This window comes from Chiloscyllium punctatum, chromosome 15 (assembly GCF_047496795.1).
Source record: "Chiloscyllium punctatum isolate Juve2018m chromosome 15, sChiPun1.3, whole genome shotgun sequence".
Taxonomy (NCBI): Eukaryota; Metazoa; Chordata; class Chondrichthyes; order Orectolobiformes; family Hemiscylliidae; genus Chiloscyllium; species Chiloscyllium punctatum.
This window is the reverse complement of record NC_092753.1, coordinates 35,310,310-35,337,825: the sequence shown is the minus strand read 5'-3', so window position 1 is coordinate 35,337,825 and position 27,516 is coordinate 35,310,310. Positions and strand designations below refer to the sequence as shown.

The following is a 27,516-nucleotide window of genomic DNA, read 5'->3' as shown; positions in this document are numbered from 1 at the left end:
GGGTGTACCCTAAACCGCATCCCCTCTTCCCCAGATAATCTCATCAACATTGTACAGGGCAAAGGTAGAACTTGTCAAAATGTTGCATAAAAAGGTATGTGTGTGCGGACTATTTTGAGACTCAGGCCCCACCCACCCCCAAAAGACAGCAGCAATCTTACTGTTGGTTTCCAGTCTGGCTGCCCTGGTGGGAGGCAGAAGGTGGGAGCGGCAGACTGGGGGGGCAGATCTGAATGGAGTTGGGGAGCAGATGGTGGGGGCCAGGTTTGGACAGGGTTGGGGGCAGGGATGGGTTTGGACAGAGTCGGGAGGGCGGACGGGGGGGTGGGTTGGATGAGGTTGGGGTGGGGCCAGTTGCGTGTCGGGGCAGGGCAGACAGTGAGCGGGAGGGTGCGAATGGGGTTGTGGGCTGCAGAGTGGGGCGGGGGCTTGCACACGATGTGCTGGTGCCTAGTCTCCTGAATGGGGGGAATAGACTTAGCAAGTGCTCGCTGTGGCATTCCCATTGAACTGACGGGGGGGGGGGGGGGGGGGGGGGTGCTGTGGGAGGCTTCAGCAAAGCTGCAGGCCTCTTACACACAAGTGTGTGTCTACTCACAAACAAACCCTGAGACAGAGAGAGGGAGCAAGGCAGGCAGAGCAAGGAAAAAGGAAACTTCAAAAAACTCCGAGCTCCAGAGGAGAGGCATTGAATCAATTAACCGAATCATCAATTATCTGAACAAAATAGTGCCCGCCCATCTCGTTCGGATAATCAAGGATCCTCTGTACCAAGGAAATTCACATGTCATGATCAGATTAAATAAGCTAAATTGTCTGCAATAAATCCTCTATGATAGTTCCTAAATAATCAAATTGATAATTTATGATGACAGATTAGAATGTAATATTTTATAATACTGTCAGATACAGTATAGGATACATCATGGTTAGCTTTGTGAACATGACAGGAAAGCCCATTGTGGTGAAATGTCTGAGGCCAGTTCTGACAACCTCCCTAGGAATTCATAGTGGACTTAAACCATGAAGACAACGATAGAAATCAGTTTGATACTTACAGTCTGTTTTCAGCAAGAGCAATGAGTGCTGAGACCTAACCCTACAAGAACAGCAGTGGCACTGGACGGAGCACCACAGTTACTCCTAGGATACAGTGGGCATTCTTGGAAGGTTTGGAATCCTTGCAAAATCCTGGTTCTTCAAACCTGCTGTCCTTGCTTCATGGTGAAGAAAGTGAAGTAATTCTCCTGAGAGTACATAGCTTCAATAAACTGAGTTGTCTTGTTGATGTTACCTGTTACAGTTGGAATGACCTTGTGATGGAAATTCACAAGGCTGACCTTGACAGCTACTGATAATCCAAAGACCGGAGTCCAGCTCTGTTGCAACAGGTGTCATATTTTTGATACTATTTTCTGAAACAGAAGTTTTTGATGCCCACTTTGCAAGTGAGGATGTGGTATGAAATTCTGATCTTGAACAGCTAAGATTTATACAGAATGTATCTTCCCCTCCTGTCTCTTTCACAGCAGTTGCAAGTTTATGAATGCTATTAATGCTCCTTGTATTAATGCTCCTTGTTCTCTAGCTGTAAAGTCAGACTCAACAGAACATGTAAGAGCAGCAGAGCAGAATTATAAGAATTGTAAAATACTGCAAAATTATAAAGTTGGTTATTTTCTTTCAAATAAAACTGAAGAAAAATACATGGTTTGGAGATTCATAAGATAATATTCTTTCATTGCAATTGTGACGACTGTCCAGAAAGGAACTGTGTTGCTTGTAAGGTGCTATAAAAACTCCTGAGGTTGTGTAAGGTACTAAATAGCTGAAAGTTTGTCTTCTTTATACCCAAATGAGAAACTAAACTCAAGGATCCTTGTTAGATCCACAATCTAATTATCTACACTATCAAAGAACTGATGTAATCAATCATTTTAAATTTTTGCTTTCCATTCTCATAAAATATTATTCATTATTGTAAGCAAGTGGGCTTGAAAATATGTACTTTATGGGTTCACAAAATATTGCAAAGTCCACAACAAAGGCTCTGTAATTATAAACTTATCAGTAACTGCTGGAGCTACACCAAAGAGGTTCCGATGGCCAAGGGCCCTTGTTGAATAAGCTAAATTGTCTAAAGAGATTAAATGTTCTGTGATTGCTTTCTCGTAAACAAATGTATTAAGTTATATTTTTTGTTTAATGTAGCATAAAAGATAAAACCAGTGAAACATCATATGGTCAAGTTGAAAATACATGGAAGAAACATTGGTTTCTGTCAAAAATTAGGGATTTAAAATGTGTATCCTTGTGACAAATGCATCATCTTGGTTAGTTACCTCGCCAATAGGCACAGGAAAAGATTTTACTTTGTACATTTAACTGAATGAATTATTTTTTCTGTATTTAACTGAGGTGAAAGAATATTAAAAGATTTTTTTTTAATGTATAGGGTTAGAACACGTAAAAGGACATGACAGTAGCTTTAGAAGCAAGAGTTCAAAACTGAACAAGTGAGACTTTGTAGTTGAAGCTGGTAGTGATGTTCTTATCTTTCTAACCAGATTGTGATTTGACGTAACAGAGAAAATTGCAGGACTGAAAATCTACACTGTAAAATTTAGAAATATAATACAAATTTAAGGATTTTTGAATGGAATCTATTTCTTCTATAAATTCCAATAAAATTTCTGCTCCAGATGAGAGAGGCCATTTCTTACATCCACCTTTTCACCTGTATACACATACAAATGTCAGGAATTGCATAAAGACTTCTATCATGCACATGCTATTAGCCATTATACTCCCAAGTTAAGATAGATAAAAATAAATGAGAAAAAACAAACAATTAGCTTTTATTTTGCCTTAAGGAGTTCCAGATTTGTAATTCACTTTGACAAACTGAGTGATTCTGGATAAACCTGACATTTTTCATGCTTACCCACAGTAGGAATACTATTGTAGCAATTTCCCCATTGAGGATACGATGATTACCAAGTTTGAAGAGGATATGCCCATAGGTAAGAAAAGAGACTGAGTTGACATCAAAGGGGGATTATGTCAATCCATGAGTTCTCATTTTGACTATGTAAGCTTTCAGATCTTATAAGACATTGAGTAAGGATTTTTCTCTTCTCAACTTTGTTTCACTAAAGATTCCCTATATTAGGTATGTCGTCTTATCTAAGGGGTTCCTCAGGTCCAGGAAATTACATAAACAAGTCTGGCTGACAAATTTCATAATCCTTTGACTATGTATCATTCAACTGTCCTTGGGAGTCTTATGCTACAATAAACAAGGAGCCATCTGAGCTCAGAGCTGCCAGGTCATCAATATCATCTTCAGAATATTCATCCATTTTGGGCTGATTCCAAAGTAGTAGTATCAATGAGACACACTGGATTTCACATAGTTAAGAGGCAATTGAGAAATTCAGATGGTGCAGCTTCTACTGTGGAGCTGTTGGATTTCCTGAAAAGAAAGAAATTCCACTTGATCAATGTTCTATGATCAGCTCCAATTAACCTTGCACATCAATCCAAAATGTTCAATGGGTTTCCGTATGAGCCACTCCAGAATTTCAGCTCTATTTTAGGAAAACAATGAAATGTTGAGTCAACTTCTCAAGGACAAGATGCAGTGCTTGTTTCAAATATTTACATGGTCTTTCCTCCTCATTTCCAACTGATGCCAAACTCATCAAAACCTTGTTACAATGAGACCCACACATCTCCCAGTCATATTATCTTAACAATTTGCATCTGTAAAACAACTTCAATAAAAAGGAGAAGAAGTTTTATTTTTGTCACTAACTAAATTTCAGAGAAGAAGTGACATTTTGCGAGAAAATGGCTGTACATAACTTTATAGAAATCATAAAATACATATTGAAAAACACTTTTACCATTGGTAAAGACTGCTAAAGATATTAATACATTTAATCTTCTATAAAAGCATTCTAGTTTTAGTTTCATTCTCAGACTTCTTGAAATGTAGCTCATTGAAATAAAATGTTGCAAAGTGTTATCATTCTGTGCTGCAGCTACTTCTTTATACTCAAAACCTAAGTGTGATGCAAAATAGAACTGCAGACATTGGAGTACAATTGACATTTGATTCAAATCAAGTTTTCTGGTACAGAGCATTGTTTCACAAAAATTGGGAAGGAACATTTATTAAGAATGGTTGGTCCCTAAAATAATTCATTTTGGAATTAAAGCTGAAAGAAAATACCTTTGCTCATGCAAAAACAAACATGCAAAACCATGTTTCTTTCAGGTGGAAAACATATTTGCATGTCCACAAACAAGGAACGTATGGCAAACAATCATAGATAAATATAATTTTGTAATGTGAACTAACAACTTTATTGGTTAGACTTTTCTTCTAAGACTTCCTCTAAAATATCACTCTGACAAATTCCTATCACTCCCCATGCTAAACCCTCTCCACTATTTCCTGTTGTCAGGCTTTCTTCATTATCACCTTTTCCGAGGTCATCTTCATTCTGGTGAATCTATGGAAAATAAAACATGCAAGCATGTAACCATTACATTCAGTGTCATTTTATGATATTTACTCATAAAATGTAGTAAAGGCAGCATTTGGTATACTTGCTGTCATTCGTCAGAACACTAAGTTCAGCAGTTAGGATGTAATGTTGTGGTTGCACAGGACATTGATGAGGCCACTTTTAGAATACTGTAGTGTACAATTCTGGTCACCCTTGTAATACGAAGGATGTTGTTAAATTTGAGAGGGCCCAGAAAAGATTAACAAGGATGTTGCTGGGACTGGAGCGTTTGAGCTATGGGGAGAGGCTAAATAGGCTGCAGCACTTTTTCCCTGGAGCGTTGGAGGCTGTGGGATGACCTTATTCAGGTTTATAAAATCATGAGGGTCATGGATAGGGTGAATAGCCAAGTTTTTTTTTCCCTATGGAATGGGAGTCCAAAACTAAAGGGTATAAGGTTATGGTGAGAGGGGAAAAATTTAAAAAGGACCTAAGGAGCAACATTTTCACACAGAGGGTTGTGCATGTATGTAACAAGCTACCAGAGGAAGTGGTGGAGAAAGGTTACATTACAACATTTAAAAAGATGTCTAGATGGATTTAGAGTGTTCTAAGCCAAATGCTGGCAAGTAGGACTAGATTAGTTTAGGATATCTGGTCGGCACGGACAAGTTGGGTTGAAGGTTCTGTTTCAATGCTGTATAATTCTATGACTGTATCCCCATCCTCACTGAACACCTAGGCAAAAATGTATAGCTTTTCCCTGTACTTTTAAGAATGCTAACTTGTCCTTATTGGTCCACCACAATCTCTCAGCAGCTAGTTAATATTTAAGTGTGAAGGGAAAATTTTGGGGTTCCTTTTTGTTGATAAGAAACTTACCTTGGTTCATGGTATAACAAAGGTTGGAATGAGAGGTTGGTCCTATCGTTGCATTAATTGCACTTTTACACTCTGGAGATAAGAATCAGAGATGTAATTGCTTTCAAATATATATATAAGATTCTGTAAGGGTTGTACAGACAATCAGGCCTGAATCTTACAGAAAAGAAGGTTGTGGCATTTTCAAGGAGCTTAAAGTCATAGAGATGTGCAGCACAGAAATGGACCCTTTGGACTAACTTGTCCTGCGACCAGATATCCTAAATAAATCTAGTCTTATTTGCCAGCATTTGGCCCGTGTCCCTCTAAACTCTTCCTATTTATGTACCTATCCAGATGCCTTTTAAATGTTGTAATTGTACCCTCCTCCACCACTTCCTCTGGCAGATCATTCCATACATGGACCACCCTCTGCGTGAAAATGTTGCCCCTTAGGTCTCTTTTAAATCTTTCCCTTCTGAACTTAAACCTATGCCCTCTAGTTTTGGACCCCCCTTATTTACCTTATCCAAAGCCCTCACTATCCCATCTACCTGCAACTCCACTTTCAAGGAACTATGAACTTGCACTCCAAAGTCTCTTTGTTCAGCAACAGTACCCAGGACGTTACCATTAAGTCTATAATTCCTGCTCTTATTTGCAAGTCACATTTATCTAAATCAAACTCCATCTGCCATTCCTTGGTCCACTGGCCCATCATTGTACTCTGAGATAACCTTCTTCGCTGTCCACTACACCTCCAATTTTGGTGTCATCTGCAAACTTACTAACCATACCTCCTATGTTCACATCTAAATCGTTAGAACACTGGAATTCTGGTCTCCCTGCTCTAGGAAGGATGTTGTGAAATGTGAAAGATTTTGGATAAGATTTACAATGATGTTGTCAGGTTTGGAGGGTTTGAGCTGTAGGGAGTATCTGAATAGACTTGAGCTATTTTCCCTGAAGCGTCAGAGGCTGAGGGGTGACCTTGTAGAGGTTAATAAAATCATGAGGGACATGGATAGGATAAAGACAAGGTCTTTTCCTCAGGGTGGGGATTCCAAAACTAGAGGGCATAGGTTTAAGGTGAGAGGGGAAAATTTAAAAGGGACCGAAGAAGCAACTTTTTCTCACAGAGGGTGGTGTGTGTATGGAATGAATTTCCAGAGGAAGTAGTGGAGGCAGGTACAATTGCAACAATTAAAAGACATCTGGATCGACATCTGAATAGGAATGTTTTAGAGGGAATATGGGCCAAATGCTAGCAGATGGGACTAGATTTATTTAGAATATCTGGTTGACATGAATGAGTTAGACCAAAGAATCTGTTTCCTTGCTGTACATCTCTATGAGTTGAAAAGAGATTACTGTTAAGTCCATTCACCAGGAGAGGAAAAGTTAAACCTGATAATACACAAGTCTGATCTAACATTTTGGCATTGTTGCTATAGCTGGAGGGCTATTTTGGTACCCACCACCAGAGAGCGTCCAAGAATAGAATTAATTCCTGTCAGATGGAAATGTTGCACCTCCATTTCCAGCTTGGCCAAACCATCTTCATTCACTTCCACATTGCCCAGGTCACCTGCATGTCTATTTGGATGAAAAGTATTTTGTTTTAAAGAATCATAGAATTTTAAATAACAGAGGAAGTCCATTCAGCCCATTGGCAACATAGACACTATCAGAAAGAATGAATGGGTAAAGGATCTGTGGTTCTATATCAAACACACTTTTGTGCATATGTAACCTATTTCCTTAATAAGTGACACTTCCATCACAGTTTTTTTCTGGGATATTGCAATGTCCAAACAATAGTCGAGGTAAAACAAACTCCTTACCTTTCCTCTTGTTTCATTTAGTAATATTCTTAAATTTATATCTTCGATATGGATTACATACAAACATTGCTGCACACATGGAAAGGTGAACAGACCCAAGTCACTGAAAATAAACCTACCTTGGGCTCTTCAATCTTTATTACCTGTCATTTTCAGGCCCTCCAACAGAACAGCAATTTTGCATAATGACAAGTAGAAGCTTGTTAGGTGATTTCATGAAGATGAATGACAGAGATAGGCCTGAAGCATTCAGATCTGCCTCATTATGAAAAGATGCTGGCTTGCTCCTTATGCAGACACAGAGAAGCATCCCAAAAAATCACAAAGCAATGTAAAATGAGCAGAAACCTGACATTCCAGATCAACATTCCCTTTTCTATATCCAGAATTTAATATTTCATTGGAAGAGAAAGAAATAGCTCCAACATTTTACAAAATACTATGAATTTACACATCTCAGAATTGAAAGCAACCAAATTCAGCATATCTTTTTTAAAAAAACTACATTTTCTTTTTAGTTTCATATAAAACTGAAAGAGAACTTACCTGTTGTTCTCTTCTGGTGCACCATGTATTTCATTGTCTGGATTGTAATGAGGTCCTGCACTAATCCAATCTAAAACAAATAATTATACTCAGTGCCTTTGCAAAACCAGCTTTTTGAAATGGGGAAGGATAGGGTGAAAGGGAGGTCAGCAAAAGGTATTACAAAAGTAAGTGTTTTCCAAACAAAGTGTAACTTTAATCATATAAATTTTGCATTAAAATATTACATTCAACCAACCTTGCTATGAAGAATCTCAAATATAAACTGAGCATATATACCATCTTACTTCTTCCAATTGTTTGCCCTATGAAGGTGCAAGGATTTCAGAGTTTACACTTTAGAAGGCACAAAAGATTTTGAGCTCACGACCTGAAGAAAAGCTCTTTCCTAATTGAAGGATCACTTTTTCCTTTCAGTACCAGAGCATAAAGACCAAAGACTACACCCCTTTGTGAGTAAAAATTCCTTCATAAGACATTTTCAAATTGACATTATTAAGCATATTACAGTCCTTCATGTTAGAATATAAAGTGTTGGTTCCTAATTCTGAATCGGATCCTAAATACCTAAGAGTTAAACATAAAAAGGCAACGAGGTGTTGTAAACTAATTAGTTAATCGTATGCAAATGTACAAAGGACTCTTGTGGTTCAAGTACGACATGTCACAGAGGTGTCTGAATAGGTTGATTAAAGATAATTGTGCAAATATACATAAAGGACAGTCATCTGGGAAACAGCCGAGTTTTGTAGTGTGTGGTTGGTTGAAATAAAACTCTAACCAGAAATTGTATGGACTTTGCCTTAATAAAGGAAGAGGGAATAGTATGGTTCTGAGGCATGGTTTTCCTGCTAAAGTTAAATAGGGATCCGTTCAGTTATTGGACCATCCTGATGGCTCAAATGAATGTAAATATAGTCTTGTACAAGAAAGAGATGCCTTTGTTGGGTAGAGTCCAACTCCAATGTCAGAGAGTCATAGAGATACGCAACACAGAAACAGACCCTTTAGGTCCAACTCGTCCATGCCGACCAGATGTCCTAATCTAATCCACTCTCATTTGCCAGCACTTGGCCCATACCCCTCTAAACCCTTCCTATTCATATAGCTATCCAGATGACTCTTGAATGTTGTAATTGTACCAGCCTCCAAAACTTCCTCTGGCAGCTCATTCCATACATGCACCATCCTCTGCGTGAAAAAGTTGCCTCTTAGGTATCTCTTAAATTTTTCCCCTCTCACCTAAACTATGTCCTGTAGTTCTGGACTCCTCGATCCAGGGGAAACAACTTGTCTATTTACCATATGCATGCCCCTCATGATTTTATAAATCTCTATAAGGTCACCTCTCAGCCTCCAACACTCCAGGGAAAACAGCCTCTCCCTGTAGCTCAAATCCTCCAACCATGGCAATATCCTTGTAAGTCTTTTCTGAACTCATTCAAGTTTCACAACATCGTTCCGATTGGAAGGAGACCAGAATTGCATGCAATATTTCAAAAGTGGCCTAACCAATGTCCTGTACAGCCGCAACCAATGTCCTGTCCCTCAGGATTCCCTCCAACAACTTGCCCATCGCTGATGTCAGGCTCACCTGTCTATAGTTTCCTGGCCTTTCCTTACCACCTTTCTTAAATAGTGGCAGCGCATTAGCTAACCTCCAGTCTTCTGGCACCTCACCTGTGTCTATTGATGATACAAATATCTCAGCAAGGGGCCCAGCAATCTCAACCCCAGCTTCCACTGAGTTCTAGGGTACACCTGATCAGATTGTGGGGATTTATCCACTTTTATGCATTTCAAGACATCCAGCACGTCCTCATCTGTAATATGGACATTTTTCAAGATGTCACCATCTATTTCCCCACATTCCATGTCCTTCTCCACAGTAAACACTGATGCAAAATACTCATGTAGTATCTCACTCATCTCCTGCAGCTCCACGCTGCCTTGCTGATTTTTGAGGGGCCCTAGTTATCCTTTTGTCCTTAATATATTTGTAAAAACCCTTTGGATTCTCCTTAATTCTGTTTGCCAAAGCTATCTCATGTCCCCTTTTTGCCCTCCTGATTTCCCTCTTAAGTATACTCCTACTACCTTTATACTCTTCTAAGAATTCACTCGATCTCTGCTGTCTATACCTGACATATGCTTCCTTCTATTCCTTGACCAAAACCTCAATTTCTTTAGTTATCCAGCATTCCACACACCTACCAGCCTTTCCTTTCACATGAACAAGAATATACTGTCTCTGGACTCTTGTTATCTCATTTCTGAAGGCTTCCCAATTTCCAGCTGTCCCTTTACTTGCAAACACCTGCCCCCAATCAGCTTTTGAAAGTTCTTATCTAATACAGTAGTGCCTTGACTTACAAACTTAATCCGTTCCGGGACCCGGTTCGCGAACCGAAAAGTTCGCACACTGAATCAATTTTTCCCATCATTCGGATGGCGTAAGAATGCTTGGACAGCTGTTCACAGCGGACGTGCCAAAGACTAACTGAATGAGATCACGCGGGGCCCGAGAGCCTTTGCGTTCAACAAGCACGTAGCAAGGCAGAACAATGAAACCACGTGGTCGCACACAAGCTTTTTGCATTCATACCTTCGTTCATACCTTGAATTTCGTATGTACTTTGAAGCAAAATTTTATGTACTATCCTGTTTGTAAACCGATTTGTTCGTGAACAGGGTCGTTCGTATGTCGAGTCGCTACTATACTGTCAAAATTGGCCTTCCTTCAATTTAGAACTTCAACTTTTAGATCTCGCCTATTCTTTTCCATCACTATTTTAAAACTGATAGAACCACGGTCGCTGGCCACAAAGTGCTCCCCCACTGGCAGCTCAGTCACGCTTGGCCTTACTTCCCAAGAGTTGGTCAAGTTTTGCACCTTCTCTAATAGGTACATCCACATACTGAATCAGAAAATTTTCTTGTACACATTTAACAAATTCCTCTCCATCTAAACCTTTAGCACCATGGCAGTCCCAGTCTATATTTGGAAAGTTAAAATCCCCTACCAATAACCACCCTTTAATTCTTACAAATAATTGAGATCTCCTTACAAGTTTGTTTCTCAATTTTCTGCTGACTATTACAGGGTCTATAATACAACCCCAGTCAGGTGATCATCTCTTTCTTATTTCTCTGTTCTACCCAAATAACCTCCCTGGATGTATTCTCTGGAACATCCTCCTTAGTATAGCAGTAATGCTATCCCTTATCAAAAACACAACTCCCCTCCCCTCTTGCCCCCCTTTCTATCCTTCCTATAGCATTTGTATCCTGGAATATTTAGCTGCCAGTCCTGTCCATCCCTGAGCCACATCTCTGAAATTGCTATGATATCCCAGTCCCATATTCCTAACCATGACCTGAGTTCATCTGCCTTCCCTGATTGGCCTCTTGCATTGAAACAAATGCAGTTTAATTTATCAGTCCTACCTTGTTATCTGCTTTGTTCATGCCTGCCCTGACTGTTTGACTCGCTCCTTTTGCCTAACTGTACCAGTCTCAGATTGATGTCTTCCCACCCCCCAACCCTCTCCAAACCTTACTAGTTTAAATCTTCGTGAACAGCTCTAGCAAATCTCCCTGCCAGTATATTAGTACCCTTCCAATTCAGGTACAATCCATCCTTCTTGTCACTTCTATCCCAGAAGAAATTCCAATGATCTAGAAATGTGACCCTTTCTCCCCTGAACAAGCTCCTCAGCCACGCATCCATCTGCTCTAACTTCCTATTCCTACACACACTAGCTTGTAGCACCAGGAGTAATCCAGATGTTACTACCCTCAAAGACCTCCTTTTTATATTCCTGCCTAACTCTCTATATTCTCCCTTAAGAATCTCATCCTTTTCCCTTCTTATGTCGTTGGTTCCAATGTGTACAATGACCTCCTGCTGGTCTCTCTCCCCTTTGAGAATCTTCTGCACCTTCTCCAAGATAAGCTTGATCCTGGTACCAGGGAGGCAACACACCATTCTGATTTTTTGTTGCTGGCTGCAGAAACGTCTGTCTGTGCTTTTGACTAGACAGTCCCCTATCACAATCTATCGCTTGGAACCCAACATACTTTTCATTACATTAGAGCCAGCCTCCATTCCAGAAACTTGGCTGCTCGTGCTACATTCCCCAAAGAGTCCATCACCCTCCACATTTTCCAAAACAGCGCATTTGTTTGAGATGGGGACAGCCACAGGAGAATCATGTACTTACCTGCCTACGCCTCCTACCTTTCCTGGAGTTACGCCATGTACCTGATTGCATCTGCAGCTTTTTGCCCTTTCTAAAACTGCCATCCATCACGTTCCCAAGCTCTTGTAAATTCCTCACAGCCCCAACTGCTGCTCTAACTGATCCTTGCGATCTGATAGGATTCGCAACCAAAGACACGTTCTGCAGACATAATCATCAGTAACATGGAAAGTCTCCCTAATCTCCCACATCCGTCAGGAAAAGCACATCAGAGTCAGAAAATGTGGCGCTAGAAAAGCACAGCCAGTCAGGCAGCATCTGAGGAGCAGGCGAGTTGACGTTTTGCACATAAGCTTATGCTCAAAACATCAACTCTCCTGCTCCTCAGACGCTGCCTCACTGGCTGTGCTCTTCCAGTGCCACACCTTTTGACTCTGATCTCCAGGATCTGCAGTCCTCACTTTCTCCCAGGAAGAGCACATCATTCTACTAAAGGCCATCTTTGCTCCTGCACAATCTGCAGACCCAGAAAATAGCACCATCTTATTGCTCTAAAAAAAAGTGCTCCAGCCGAACTTAGACTGTTTTCTTCATATGCTATTGTACAAAACCAAACTGTGTTTGTGATTTTTTTTTGTGTCTAAAGGATAATTTTGAAATTCAAACAAATGTCATTACCTCTTCAAGTATGCACTATATTCCAAAGAGCAGGACAGGAGGAGTGAATATGTGAAATGTGCTGATAATATTTAATTGATTCCAGTTATGACTACTTTATGTGAAGCTATGGAGCTATGGTTGCATGAGTAAATGTGCTCTCGATCCTCAAGGTGGTGCAGACAAAAATACTGAATTTTTATAGGCTTGCACTATTTTGTGCCCGATTTCATCAATGTATCAATCTGAACTATCTTTCTCAAAATCAAACAATTAAAGCCTCTACTCCTATACGGTGGACAACAAAGCACAGCAGATATGACACAAACTGATGGCTTAGTCTCTGCTGCGGTATCACCAGACAACCTCCTACAATCAATGTTTGTGTTATTCAGTAATGATTGACTTAAACATTGCATCAGCACCAGACATCTGTCACTTCCTAGTTCTACAGGTGGACAGCGCAAGTAACACTAGAACCAAGTATTATAATTCTGAAGGGCTACATCAGTGAATAATCATTTTATTTTCTAATACTTATCTACATTGGGGTGTAGGGCAAAGAAAAAAAGCATGAAGGATTTTTTTCACTCTTGTCCAAAAGCATCATTGTTGTTTCCATAGTGAATCCTGAGACACTAACTCTTTGTTTGACATTTTCACAACATTGTCACCACATGAATAGAGTGACATGAAGTGACCGACTTGGATCCTCTGCCATTTGCAATCATGTGGTGATATAGTTGGGAGGGATAGATTCACCAACAATTTGTCCTATTAAGATCTTAAAGTAAAAAACAAAATTGTCATACTCTGCAGATTCCCTGTTGATTTGTCAAGACTGTAAAGTTTTACACTGTACCTCCTGCCTGCAGTGTACTGACAAGCAGTTTTCAGGATTTGTTACTTTGTCTATATTCCTACATTCTAATGAAGAATAGACCATCCACATTCATGTGTACCTAATTATTCACTTCCTCTAAATTACACTGTCTTTTTGAGCTATCTGATTCTTTTTTTTTGAGTCTATATATCAATAACGTGCTTCAGATTTCTTTGGTTCTGGACTTTTCTGCACTTTTTTGATACATTGTAAATAAACCCTCAGCATTACTTCACTGTAGATAAACCCTCAGCATTATTTTGGAAATTTGCTAAATAGGTATTTGTACATTTCAGATCCTCCATTCTCTAATACCGAGTAAGAAAAATATGTGTCTCTCCCTGCAGTTGTTCCAAACTTTTGCCGTAAATCCACCTGGATGTCAACATGAAGTAGACATAGCCTTTAAATACATACTCCCTATGCCACAACTTCATTTTACATTAGGATTTTGTTGTTCTAAAGGCGAGACAACAGTGTATAATGCCCTTCATGCTTCTCATCGTTGCCTTGGAAGATCATGTCTGAGCTAAAATTAATATACTTCAAAATTCCCAGTTACTAATATAACATTGCACTTGGGGTCACTCACTATCATATGTTACTGGTTAGCCAAGTAGCTGGTTGAGATGGATATAATGCAAAATTCTATTCGAATACTTTATTTATGATGATGACATCCATGATGTTTTATTACACATGGGAAAGCAGAACTTGCAAATATGTGAAAAAAACTGAATAAATACATAGCAAGCAAGAATGGAAAGAGATTCCTCATACTTAAGAGGGAAAAACATATCAAAGTGCTTGAAATATATGAACAGATAATTTAAGTCTTAAAGAAATTCTGAGTTTGCCTTCACTGCCTGCAGGTTAAGATGTGAGAGTGTTATTGACATTTATTCTGCTGTCCTGTTGGTGAAGATTATTCAACTATAGTTGTACGAATGTTACAAGCATTTTTCTCCATGTATTTATTGTAGTAAATATTTGTTTCATACCATTGGTTAAGTCACCAAAGCAATGAATGTGAAGGCCATGCTTTCCAGGAGGCAGTCCAGTAAATTCCCCTTTCACAATCACACAGTCAGTTACCTAAAAAGCAAATTCCTCATTCAACAAATGTTACTCTTTGGAAAGTCAATTTAATGTAAATGCAATGAAAATTAGCAAATGGATGTACAAATGCCTTAATATGGATAAGTGGCATACACATTTGGCTGAATTTTCTTTTGGCTGTGTCAACGTTTGAGGACCTTCATGGGCTGGGATGCTCCCCTCCATGAGCCAAAGAGACTTTTGTCATGAGCATCATGTCATATTTAAATCCCAACTTTGCACTATATCAAGCATTGTCAGTTTGATCTGAAGTGACCAACTGGGTCAGTGGGGTGACTAATGCCTGGGGTAATGCACAGCAATATGGTAATAAGGTTGAACTTCTGTCCACCGCAAGGTTAAATGCCTTGATCTTCATTCAGCTCCCACACACTCTCTCTAATTCTGCAATAATACTCACCTCCTAACAATGTTCACGGTTTATCACTATAAATATTGCATGCAGCATCCTTCCTCAATGGTTCTCATTCAACCCATTTCCCCACGAAACAATTAACCCTTTCTAACCTCTGCACTTCTTACAAACTCAGGGCACCTCACCAACTTTCTTGACTGATGACAGAACACACACTGGACAGATGATGGTGATGTAATGGTATATTGGTGCTAAACATGACATGCTGTCTGTATGCTAAAAGGTGAAGCAAGGCAGGGATACTATGTCAAAGTAAACAAAGTGAGTGAATGCGAAGGAAGCAACTAAAGACCCCTGAGATGCACCCTGTTCCGATGCATGAGATGAGTGTCTGCCCTTCTGGACAAAGCGGCCTGGGTGCAGTATTGTAATGTCTGTGAGCTCCAACTGCAGTATTTCAATGCTGAATTGAGTGAGTCTCACACTGTCCATGATGTGGTGAAGCTGTTATCTTGCCAATGTCAAACTTTTTGGATGAATGGTGCACATGTCCTTGAAGATGCTGAACTGAAAGGAGGTCTGGAACAAATTCTGGTCAGCTGCATTGCCAGGTATCCACTTTGTCACAAAGAGAACAAAGTTAGGACCTAAGTATTCAGGGGTATTTGACATATCAAAAGAACAAAAGCGAGTGGTGGTGGTTAACTTTTTCAAAATGAGATGAAATAGGTATAGCAGGAAATGATCTATAGAATCCATTCGGGTGGAGATAAGAAATAACAACAGAAGAAGACATTGATGCCAGTAATCTAAGCCCCCAGCAATAATTGTTGTATAGGAAAGTGAATAAATCACGGGATAATGAGAACATGTGAAAAAGGCAGTTAGCTAATCATGGGTGACTTTAATCTTCAATCTTCTAGATTGCAAAAATGAATTGGCAAAGATTGCCATGTAAAAGAATTCAGAGGGTGTATATTGATGTCGGTTCTTGGAATAATATGTTAAAGTTGCAACCAAGGATCAGACTATTTTGGTAAGAGATCCACTAGGGAACAGTGACCAGAAAGCAGAATTTAACATTCAATTTGAGAGTGAGAAATGTGGGTCTGAAACAACTGTGCTAAATTTTAAGAGTAATTGTATAAGAATCAAGGGTGAGAAGGCTGGAGTGGTCTGGAAAAGGAGTTTAATAGAAAAGATTGTTGAGGAACAATGACAGAACAATGACAGACAGAAAATAGGTAACGACTCAGCAAAGAAATTCTTAGTAAGAAGGATTCTACTAAGGGGATAAACCAACCATCCCTAATCAAGTAAGCTAACAACAGTATCAAATTAAAAGAAAAATATTCAATGTGCAAAGATTAGTGGTAAAACAAATGGCTGGAAAAGTTTTAAAAGCCAACTAAAGATGACCAAAACGATAATAAAAACAGAAAATAAACTATAAGGCAGGGGATGGGAATCAATAGAGGAAATCAGAGGGAAGTAAAGTGGAACAGAAATAAAAGACAGCAAGGGGAAAAGTGAAAGTGCAAGGCAGAGAAACCAAAGAAAAAAAATCAAAAAGGGCCATATTACACCATGATTCCAAAAGGGCAATAAATGTCAAAAAAATGCCTGAAGGGTCATTGTCTCAAAATGAGTAGCATTTGTAATAAGGTGCATGAATTAACTGCACAGACAATTATTAACGGATATGATGTAATTGGATTGATAGACCTCGCTCCAGGATGAACAAGGAAGGGAAGTCAATGTCCAAGGTCATTCAATTTTCAGGAAACATAGATGGAAAGGAAAGAGAGGTGGGGTAGCGTTGCTGGTTGAGGAGGAGATTAATGCAGTAGTAAGGGAGGACATTAGCCTGGATGATGTGGAATCTGTGTGGGTGGAGCTGCAGAACACCAAAGAGAAAAATATGTTATTGGGAGTTATGTACAGACTACTAAACAGCAGTTGTGAGGTTGGGGATTGATAGGAAATTAGAGATGCATGCAGTAAGGGTGCAATAGTTATTATGGGTGACTTCAACCTACATATTGATTGGTTGAAGCAAACTGATAGCAATGCAATAGAGGAGGATTTCCTAGAATGTGTGAGGGATGGTTTCCTTGACCAATATGTTGAGGAACCTACTAGAGAGCAAGCCATCCTAGATTAGATACTGTGTAACAAGAGAGAATTAATCAGCAACATTATGATGTGAGATTCTTTGGGGAAGAGTCACCAAAATATGGTAGAATACTTCCGTAAGCTAGAGAGCGATACAATTAAATCTGAAATTAGGGTCCAGAACTTAAAGAATGCTATCTTTGGTGGAATGAGGCATGCATTGGCTAGGATAATCTGGCCAAGGATACTTAAGAGGTATCGTTGATGGTGGATAGGCAATGGCAGACACTTAAAGAACACATGGATGAACTTCAACAATTGTACATCCCTATTGGTGTAAGATAAAACAGGAAAGGTGGCTCAACCATGCCTAACAAGGGAAATCAGGGATAGTGTTAAAGCCAAACAGGAAGCATATAAATTTGCCAGAGAAAGCAGCAAACCTAAGGATAGGGAGAAATTTAAAATTCAGCAGAGGAGGACAAAGGGATTAATTCGGAAGGGGAAAATAGAATATGAAAGTAAGCTTTGGCAAACATAAAAACTGACTGCAAAAATTTCTATAGCTATATGAAGAGAAAAATACTGGTGAAGACAAATGTAAGTCCCTTGCAGTTAGAATCAGGTGAATTCATAATGTACAACCAAGAGATGGCACACCAGTTGAATAAATACTTTAGATCTGACTTCACTAAGGAGGTCACAAATAACAAAAAATGCTTGGGGACAGAAGGTCAAGCATGAAGGAGGAAATCCTTATTCGTCAGGGAATGGTATTGAGGAAATTAATGGGATTAAAACCTGATAAATCCCAAGGGCCTGATACTCTGAATCCCAGAGTAATTAAGGCAATGGGCCTAGAAATAATGGACCATTCTGTACACTCTGGAAGAGTTCCAATGGACTGGAGGGTAGCTAATGTAACTCCACTCTTTAAAAAAGGAAGGAGAGAGACAATAGGGAATTATGGGCCGGTTAGCCTGACATCGGTGGTGGGGAAAATGCTGGAGTCGATTATTAAGAATGTAATAACTCAGCATTCGGAAAGTGGTGACAGAATTGGTCCTAGTCAGCATGGATTCACTTAAAGGAAAATAATGCTTGACAAATCTGCTGGAAGATTTTGAGGATGTGACCAGTAGAGTGGGCAAGAGTGAATCAGCAGATGTTGTGTATCTGGACTTTTGAAAAGCTTCTGACAAGGTTCCATATAAGAGATTAGTGAAGAAAATTGAAGCTCATGGTTTTGGAGGTAATATATTCGCAGACAGGAAGCAGAGAGTTAGAATAAATGGGTCCTTTTCAGAGTGGCAGGCAGTGACAAGTGGGGTGTCACAGGGTTCAGTGCTGGGATCCCAGCTGTTCAAAATACACATTAATGATTTAGACAAGGGAATTGAATGCAATATCTCCAAATGTGCAGATGTCATTAAACTGAGTGGCAGTGTGTGCTATAGGGAGGATGCTAAGAGGCTGCATGGTGGCTTGGACAGAGTGGGCAAATACTTGGAAAATGCAATATAAGGTGGATAAGTATGAGGTTGTCCACTTTGGTCACAGAAACAGGAAGGCAGATTATTATCCGAATGGTGGCAGTTTAGGAAAAGGTGAGGTTCAATGAGACCTGGGTATCATGAAAGAATAGCTGCTGAAGGTTGGCATGCAGGTGTAGCAGGTGGTGAGGTAAGCTAATGCCATGCTGGCCTTCATAATGAGAGGACGTCAGTATCAGACTAATGAATTCTTGCTGCTGTTATATAGGGCCTTGGTGAGGCCACACCTTGAGTACTGTGGTGCAGTTTTAGTCTCCTAGTCTGAGGAAGGGCATTCTTGCAATTGACAGAGTCCAGTGAAAGTTCACCAGACTAACTCCCAGGATGGCAAGACTGACATATGAGGAAAGACTGGATTGACTGTGCTTGTACTCTGAAGTTTCAAAGAATGAGGAGGGATCTTGTAGAAACTTACAAAATCCTGATGCGACTGGACAGGCTAGACGCAGGAAGAATGTTCCCACTGTTGGGGAAGTCCAGAATTAAGAGTAACAGTCTAAGAATAAGGGGTAAGCCATTCAGGTATGAGATAAGGAAAGAAGTTCTTCACTCAAGAGAGTTGTGAACTTGTGATTGCATGATCAGCCATGACCATTATGAATGATGGTGTAAGCTTGAAGGGCTAAATGGCCTACTTTTGCACTTATTTTCAATGTTTCTGTTTCTAAGGGCAATTTTGCAAGTGAAGTAAAAAACAGACAACAAGAACATTTTTAAATATGAAAAAAGGCAAAAGAAAGCCAGAGAAAATACGGCTGAAGGAATAACAATGGGGAGCTGGGAAATAGCAGAGATATTGAACAAATACATGTTAGAAGATATTAATGGCATTCCAAAACTATTAAACAATCAAGGCACTGAAAGGGGAGAAAGTACACACAATCTCTATCACTTGAGAAAAAGTACTGAGGAAACTAATTAGGCTAAAACCTGCTAAGTCCTCTGGAGCTGGTGGGTTGCATTCTAGGATTTTAAATGAAGTAGCTACAGACACAGTTGATGCATCTCTCAAGAATCCTTTGATTTGAGAAACATCCCAAAGAAAACTACCAATGTAACATTGTTATTCAAAATATGAGATAAAAACAGGAAGCTATAGGCCAAATACCTTAACATTTATTATTGGGAAATTTCTAGAATCTTGCAAGACAATGTAGTAGCAGAGAATTTAGAAATACATAATAAAATCAAGTCATGTCAATATGACTTCATGAAAGGCAAATCACACCTGACAAATTTATTGCAATTCTTTGAGATGGTAACAAACAGGATAGATAAAAAAGAACTACTAAGTGTAATATATTTGGGTTTCCAAAAGGCATTTGATAAAGTACTGCATTTTAGGCTACTTATATAAGAGCCCAAGGTGTTGGGAGTAGTATATTAGCATGGACTGGCTAACTAATTGAGAACAGAGTTGGGATAAAAGGGGGCATTTTCAGGATGACAATGTGTAACCAGTGGAGTGTCACAGGGATCAGTGCTGGAGCCACAGGTATTTATAATATACATTTAATGACTTGGATGATGTACTGAAGGAATGAATGATTTAATGTACTGTTGCCAGTTTGCCTACTTCTGATCCTATATCAGATTTATTATGGTCTTGACTTTCATGTTATGGATTGTCACTGTCAAATTTTTCTACACTATCTGCGAAAATAGCAAATTGCATAGACATGAGACAAAGACTAGTTAATGAGATACTAATGCATTTAAATAGGCCTGTCACTGCGCACTTGCAGGAATCTTGGCCTCTTCCAGTGGGTCCCAGCATCACAGATACCAGTCTCTAGCCAATTTGATTCACTCCACGTGATATCAAGGAACGGTTGGAGGTACTGGATACTGCAAAGGCAATGAGCCCTGATAACATTCCAGCATAAGTACTGAAGACGTGTGCTCCAGAACTTGCTGCTCCCCTTGTCAAGCTCTTCCAGTACAGTTATAACACTGGCATCTACCCAACAATGTGGAAGATTGCCCAGATATGTCCTGTAGACAAAAGCAGGACAAATCCAAGCTGGCCAATTACCACCCAGTCTTCTCTCCATCATCAATAAAGTGATGGAAGGGATCATCAACAGTGCTATCAAGCAGCACCTGCTCAGCAACAACCTTGCTCGGTGACACCCAGTTTGGATTTCACCAGGGTCACCCAGCTCCTGATCTCATTACAGCTTTGGTTCCAACATGGACAAAAGAGCTGAATTCCAGAGGTGAGGTGAGAGTGACAGCCCTTGGCATCAAGACCGCATTTGACCTAGTATGGCATCAAGGGGCCCTGACAAAACTGGAATCAACAGGTATCGGGGCAAACACTCTGTTGGTTAGAGTCAGACCTGAGACAAAGGAAGATGGTTGTGGAGGTTAATTCATCTCAGCTCCAGGACATTTCTACAGGAGTCCCTCAGGGTAGTATCCTAAGCCCCACAAATCTTCAGCTGCTTCATCAATGACCTTTCCTCTGTCATAAGGTCAGAAGTTGGATGTTCACTGATGATTGCACAGTGTTCAGCACCATTCACAACTCCTCAGATACTGAAGCAGTCTGTGCTCAAATGCAACAAGATCTGGACAATATCCAGGCTTTAGACTGACAAGCGGCAAGTAGCATTTGCGCCACACAAATGCCAGACAATGACCCATCATCAATAAGAGACACTCTAACCACCGCCTCTTGACATTGAATGATATTACCGTCACTGAATCCTCCACTGTCAACAGCCTTGGGATTACCATTGACCAAAAACTCAACTGGACTCACCACATAAACACAGTGGCTACAAGAGCAGGTCAGAGACTAGGGAGACTGCAGCGATTAACTCACCTCCTGACACCCCAAAGTATATCCACCATCTATAAGGCACAAGTCGGGAGTGTGATAGAATACTCCCCACTTGCCTGAATGGGTGCAGCTCTAACAACACTGAAGAAGCTTGACACCATCCAGGACAAAGCAACTCACTGGATTGTTTGTAGATGTGGTGCCAATCTATCCTTCCACCACCGGCGCTCAGTGTGAACTATCTATAAGATGCACTGCAGAAATTCATCAAAGATGATTAGACAGCACTTTCCAAACACATGACCACTTTCATCTAGAAGGACAAGGGTAGCAGGTTCTTGGGAACACAGCCACTTGCAAGTTCCCCTCCAAGCCACTTGGAAATATACTGGCATTCCTTCAAAGTCGTTGGGTCAAAATCTTGGAAATCCCTCCCTACCGACATTGTCGGTCAACCCACAGCAAATGGACTGCAGCGATTCAAGAAGGCAGCTCACCACCACCTTCTCAAGGGCTAATAGGGATGGGCTATCAATGCTGACCAGCCAGCAACACCCAAGTCCCACAAATGAATAAAAATAATTTTAAAAAATTCTCATCTAGCTGTTAAAACCTTGCATGGAAAACTGGACTTTTCAATGTCAGGAATCTAATTTGCACTCTTGCCATATTTTCCCAACAGATTTTCCATTTCCCATGTTCTTCTAAGTTCAATAATGTTAATTAAATTATAGTAGTCCACACTCCTCCATAAATTAAAACCATATACATATACATGTAAACATTGAATTGTGTCTTGTACAAATTAGTGACATATTTGCCATAGAGCAGTACGGTGGTTCAGTGGGCAGCACTGTTGACTCACAGCATCAGGGGCCTGGGTTTGATTCCACCCTTGGGTGACTGTATCTGTGGAATTTACACGTTCTCCCAATGTGTGTATGGGTTTCCTCTGGGTGCTCCTATTTCCTCCCACAGTTCAAAGATGTGCAGGTTAGGTGAGTGGCCATGCTAAATTACTCATTGTGTTCAGGCAAGTGTAGACTGGCTGTATTTGCCAATGGGAAATGGGGATAGGATAGGGGCATGGGTCTGGGTTCGGATGGTATTGTTCCACCTACGATACATCCTTATGGGTAAGATCCACTTGTACCCAGCTGAAATCATCTACAGTCGAGCTTTCCGCACGCCTTGGAATGATGCCTCCTCCCGTATTCACTTGCACCACATGACTGAGGACATGTCATCCTATGTTCTTTCCTTGACTAATAGTTTGCGAGGTCTTCACTCCCAAGTCCATGCCGCTCATGAAAAGCTCCCCTCCCTCAACAGTGTTCCGACTGTTGAATGAGGCTCCTTCATTCTGATCAAGAATTGGACACACTGCAGCCTCCAACCTCGATGGGAGAAGCCCTTTCAGGTCCTCCTCACCACCCCAACTGCTGTTAAGGTCGCCGTCCGCTCCGCCTGGGTTCACCTCCATCATTGCAAGGTCATCGCACAAACCCCTTGCAAGGGGGGAGATGATGGAGATGAAGACGATGGGGAACTGAGAGAGGAAATGGAATCAAGCCAGACAACTAAGATATAGCTGCATATTTCGAATAGTAATTCTTCTTCTGTTTTAGATATCCTAATCCTTGATCCAGAAATGACCACTATGATGAAGATCGAACTTAACCTGCTATATGAACTCGTCATCGCCGGCATTGGTACTCAAGAAGGGACTGTTTATCCGTGTGATCCTGAGCAACCAGAAACTGTGTACCATTTATGCCGAAAAGATGTCCTTGTGTGCCGAGAGACATATTCCTTCGATGCATAGAATGTTACCAAAATAGATCGCCACAACGGTCAACTGCATCAAGATTGGACACTTCATGTACAGGACAAGTCTCAATGGTCTTTACCCTGTCAAGGTATTTTATGCTAGTTTAATTTCAGTTGTTATGGACGGCCCTGGTAAGCATTGCCCCCATTCAAAGAGGTCTAAATTGGCACATTGCTAAAGAGAAAAGGGGGAAATATCATCCTTCACTAACAATTTGTTTCTTCAAAGTCACAATAAAATATTCAGCCATGATGAAGTGCTCTGTTATGCCCTCACATCAGGAAAGGACTCTTTGACCCCTTTCCTCCTCCCAAATCCCAACAACGGAGTATGGAATACTTCTAAGGCGTTTACCGGACATAATGTTTCTTTGGACTATTACTTATCCCCACCTGCTAGTTGCTTGGGACTTCCTCTAACATGTCCGGGGTAGCCTATCCCAATTGTTACGGATGGGGATGTACTTATGTGAATGTGACTAAAACTATTCCATGCGCCTTAGTCAAATGTACCAACCACTACTGCTCCCCTGTGGGGTCTCGCAGCTCATGTGCATGCTGCTGGAGGAGTGTGTCTCTGTAATTGCTGGTATTCAGGCCCTTTGTGGTATGGGTAATGGCACCCACTTTCACTGAGACCCCTAAGGGCACCTCCATCTTCCCAATTGTGGGATGGAAGGAACCAGTCTGGGACAATAACCGCATCTCTTACCGAAAGACCCACCTCTTTTTATTGAACAGCTTCCACGCTAAGCACCCAGGGCGACCATACTTTGTATACATGGATTACCCGTACATTTCAGGTAATCACAAAGATAGGCCTTCTTCCTATTGGGAAGCTCCCTCCATTATTTATACTAAACCCGGTTATTGTTTTAGCCAAGGCAGAGAGACCAACTTCTTGTTCTTGATGAAATAGATACTCCCCATACTGTAGCTGTCAGGACACTTTTCCCAACGATTCTTCCCTGTTCAACTACCTGGGAATGGAGTTGGGGTTTCCCTACCAAACATTCAGTTTCATCTAAATTCTGCGTGCATTTGACGGGTGCTAAGGCTTTGGGCAGCAGTAAAGCTCAGTCTGTGGCCTACGTTTGCCTAGGAAGATCTGCAGGAATTATTAGCCATCAAAACCAAAACTATTTTATTTGTGTCTCATCCTTTTGGGCAATGAGACAGCCTCGACCTAAGCAAGAGCTAAGGACGTGGTCTCAGAATTACGTCTATTTTCCCAGCAAAACTGGTACACCCTCGACTACCTACTTGCCAAAGAGGGTAGAGTTTGTGCCAAAGTAAAGGGCAAGTGTACAATAGGGGTTACTGACCTCATCGAGAACATTACCAAGCATGTAGATAACATCTGCACCTTCGTCAATCAAATTGGTATTATTTTAATTTGTCTCTTTGCTGGCATTGCTATTAAACATATTATTGCCAAGCTAATGACTTCCGTTGACAACATCGGTTCCCCCCAGAAAATGCTTCTTCTCCATCCAAATGAAGGTGAGGAGGAGCGGTTGCCTACCCCTACTTCCTCCTCCTCGAAGGAGGAAGTATAGCAGTCTCTAGTGTCCATTCGATTGGACTGATCTAATCTATGCCCTCCCATCCTATGGTGTGATCATGCAATGACCAAATGGGAGAGATGAGGATTTGAAACCTGAACACAGGCTGAGGTAATTAGTTGTTGTCAAGAACAACTGCTTAGCAGATGCTCTTAATAACTTAGGTGGCAATAAAATGGTTTCTCATTGCAATTAACATAACAAAATGCCTTCTAGACTGCAAATTGACAATTCTGCTAAAAGCTGCATCAAATGGCTTTTAATTTTGCTATAACTCATAATTGACTAACCACAGTCTGCTTCAACAGAGATTAGCAGACAATGCTCCTTTTACAGTTTAGAAATAACTAGACTCAATAAGACATTACGGGCCATCCTAACTGACCTTCAAATGCAGGTGCAATGGCTCAGTTAGTGAGATAAGGGTGGCCTGACTGTTGCAAAACAAAGTTGGTTCCCAGGAAATATCACTGGACCAAGTAACTAGCAAATAAAACAATATCGTGTATTGATTGTTAATTGTCTGAATGTACTATGCCATCATAACCTGTACCTTTCTTTAAGGAAAGTATAAAAATGTCTTTGTTTTAAGCCATGTGTGTAGTTCCTCGGGGGAACACGGAGGTGTAAACCCTCTGTGTTTCTGGTCGATCTGTGCTCAGCCGTACGAAGAAATAAAGAGTGAAATCTTAAAGGACCAGACCAATTGCGTGTGTTTATTGACCAATCGCGGAACTGAGAGACCCTGCTGGGGGTGCAGATCTTCAACCAAAGTCTTATACATTGCAACATGACTTGCCAACTTTTATCTTCAATTCCCCAACTGACGAAGATAAGTGCGCCATATGTCTTCTTTACCATCTTATCCACTTGTAGAACATCGAACATAGAACAGTACAGCACAGAACAGGCCCTTCAGCCCACGATATTGTGCCGACCACTGATCCTCATGTATGCACCCACAAATTTCTGTGACCATATGCATGTCCAGTAGTCTCTTAAATGTCCCCAATGACCTTGCTTCCACAATTGCTGCTGGCAACGCATTCCATGCTCTCACAACTCTCTGTGTAAAGAACCAGCCTCTGACATCTCCTCTATACTTCCCTCCAACCAGCTTAAAACTATGACCCCTCATGTTAGTCATTTCTGCCCTGGGAAAGAGTCTCTGGCTATCGACTCTATCTATGCCTCTTATTATCTTGTATACCTCAATTAGGTCCCCTCTCCTCCTCCTTTTCTCCAATGAAAAAAGTCCAATCTCAGTCAACCTCTCTTCATAAGATAAGCCCTCCAGTCCAGGCAGCATCCTGGTAAACCTCCGCTGAACCCTCTCCAAAGCATCCACATCTTTCCTATAATAGGGCGACCAGAACTGGACGCAGTATTCAAAGTGCGGTCTAACCAAAGTTTTATAGAGCTGCAACAAGATCTCACGATTCTTAAACTCAATCCCCCTGTTAATGAAAGCCAAAACACCATATGCTTTCTTAACAACCCTGTCCACTTGGATGGCTATTTTAAGGGATCTATGTACCTGCACACCAAGATCCCTCTGTTCCTCCACACTGCCAAGAATCCTATCCTTAATCCTGTACTCAGCTTTCAAATTCGACCTTCCAAAATGCATCACCTCGCATTTACCCAGGTTGAACTCCATCTGCCACCTCTCAGCCCACCTCTGCATCCTGTAAATGTCCCGCTGCAGCCTACAACAGCCCTCTATACTGTCAACGACACCTCCAACCTTTGTGTCGTCTGCAAACTTGCTAACCCATCCTTCAATCCCCTCATCCAAGTCATTAATAAAAATTACAGACAGTAGAGGCCCAAAGACAGAGCCCTGTGGAACACCACTCACCACAGACTTCCAGGCAGAATATTTTCCTTCTACTACCACTCGCTGTCTTCTGTTGGCCAGCCAATTCTGTATCCAGACAGCTAAGTTCCCCTGTATCCCATTCCTCCTGACCTTCTGAATGAGCCTACCATGGGGAACCTTATCAAATGCCTTGCTGAAGTCCATATAAACCACATCCACAGCTCGACCCTCAACAACTTTTCTAGTCACACCCTCAAAGAACTCGATAAGGTTTGTGAGGCATGACCTACCCCTCACAAAACCGTGTTGACTTCATTTAATCAAGCCATGCTCTTCCAGATGGTCATAAATCCTATCCCTCAGAATCCTTTCTAACACCTTGCAGATGGCAGACGTGAGACGTACTGGTCTGTAATTGCCGGCGATTTCCCTATTTCCTTTCTTGAAGAGAGGAATTACATTTGCCTCTCTCCAGTCCTCAGGTACGATTCCAGTGGAGAGCGAGGATGCAAAGTTCTTCGCAAGTGGCGAAGCAATTGCATTTCTCGTTTCCCAAAGCAGCCGAGGACAAATCTGGTCCTAGCTTCCTCTATCTCTATCCATTCCAGCATGCACACCTGCTCTTCAAAGGTTTCATTCACTACAAAGTTCATTTCTTCCGTAAAGACAGAAGCAAAAAACTCATTGAGGGCTTCCCCTACCTCCTCAGACTCCACACACAAATTCCCTATGCTATCCCTGATCGGCCCTACTCTTTCTTTGACCATTCTCTTATTCCTCACCTAAGTATAAAATGCCTTTGTGTTCTCCCTAATCCGTTCTGCCAAGCCTTTCTCGTGCCCCCTCCTGGCTCTCCTCA

At 40.9% G+C, this 27,516-nt stretch overlaps 1 protein-coding gene across 1 annotated transcript in view; it reads right to left on the bottom strand.

Moving 5' to 3' along the window:
- Positions 1-3,496: 3,496 nt before the first annotated feature.
- LOC140486195 (superoxide dismutase [Cu-Zn]-like) overlaps positions 3,497-27,516 on the bottom strand; it is a 35,201-nt gene continuing 11,181 nt past the window's right edge. Inside the window, exons 2-5 of the mRNA XM_072584982.1 lie at positions 14,512-14,605; positions 7,769-7,838; positions 6,857-6,974; positions 3,497-4,520 (exon numbers count right to left, since the gene is read on the bottom strand). Coding sequence (XP_072441083.1) covers positions 4,371-4,520; positions 6,857-6,974; positions 7,769-7,838; positions 14,512-14,605 — 432 coding nt within the window. The 3' untranslated portion in view covers positions 3,497-4,370. The remainder of the gene's footprint in view (positions 4,521-6,856; positions 6,975-7,768; positions 7,839-14,511; positions 14,606-27,516) is intronic.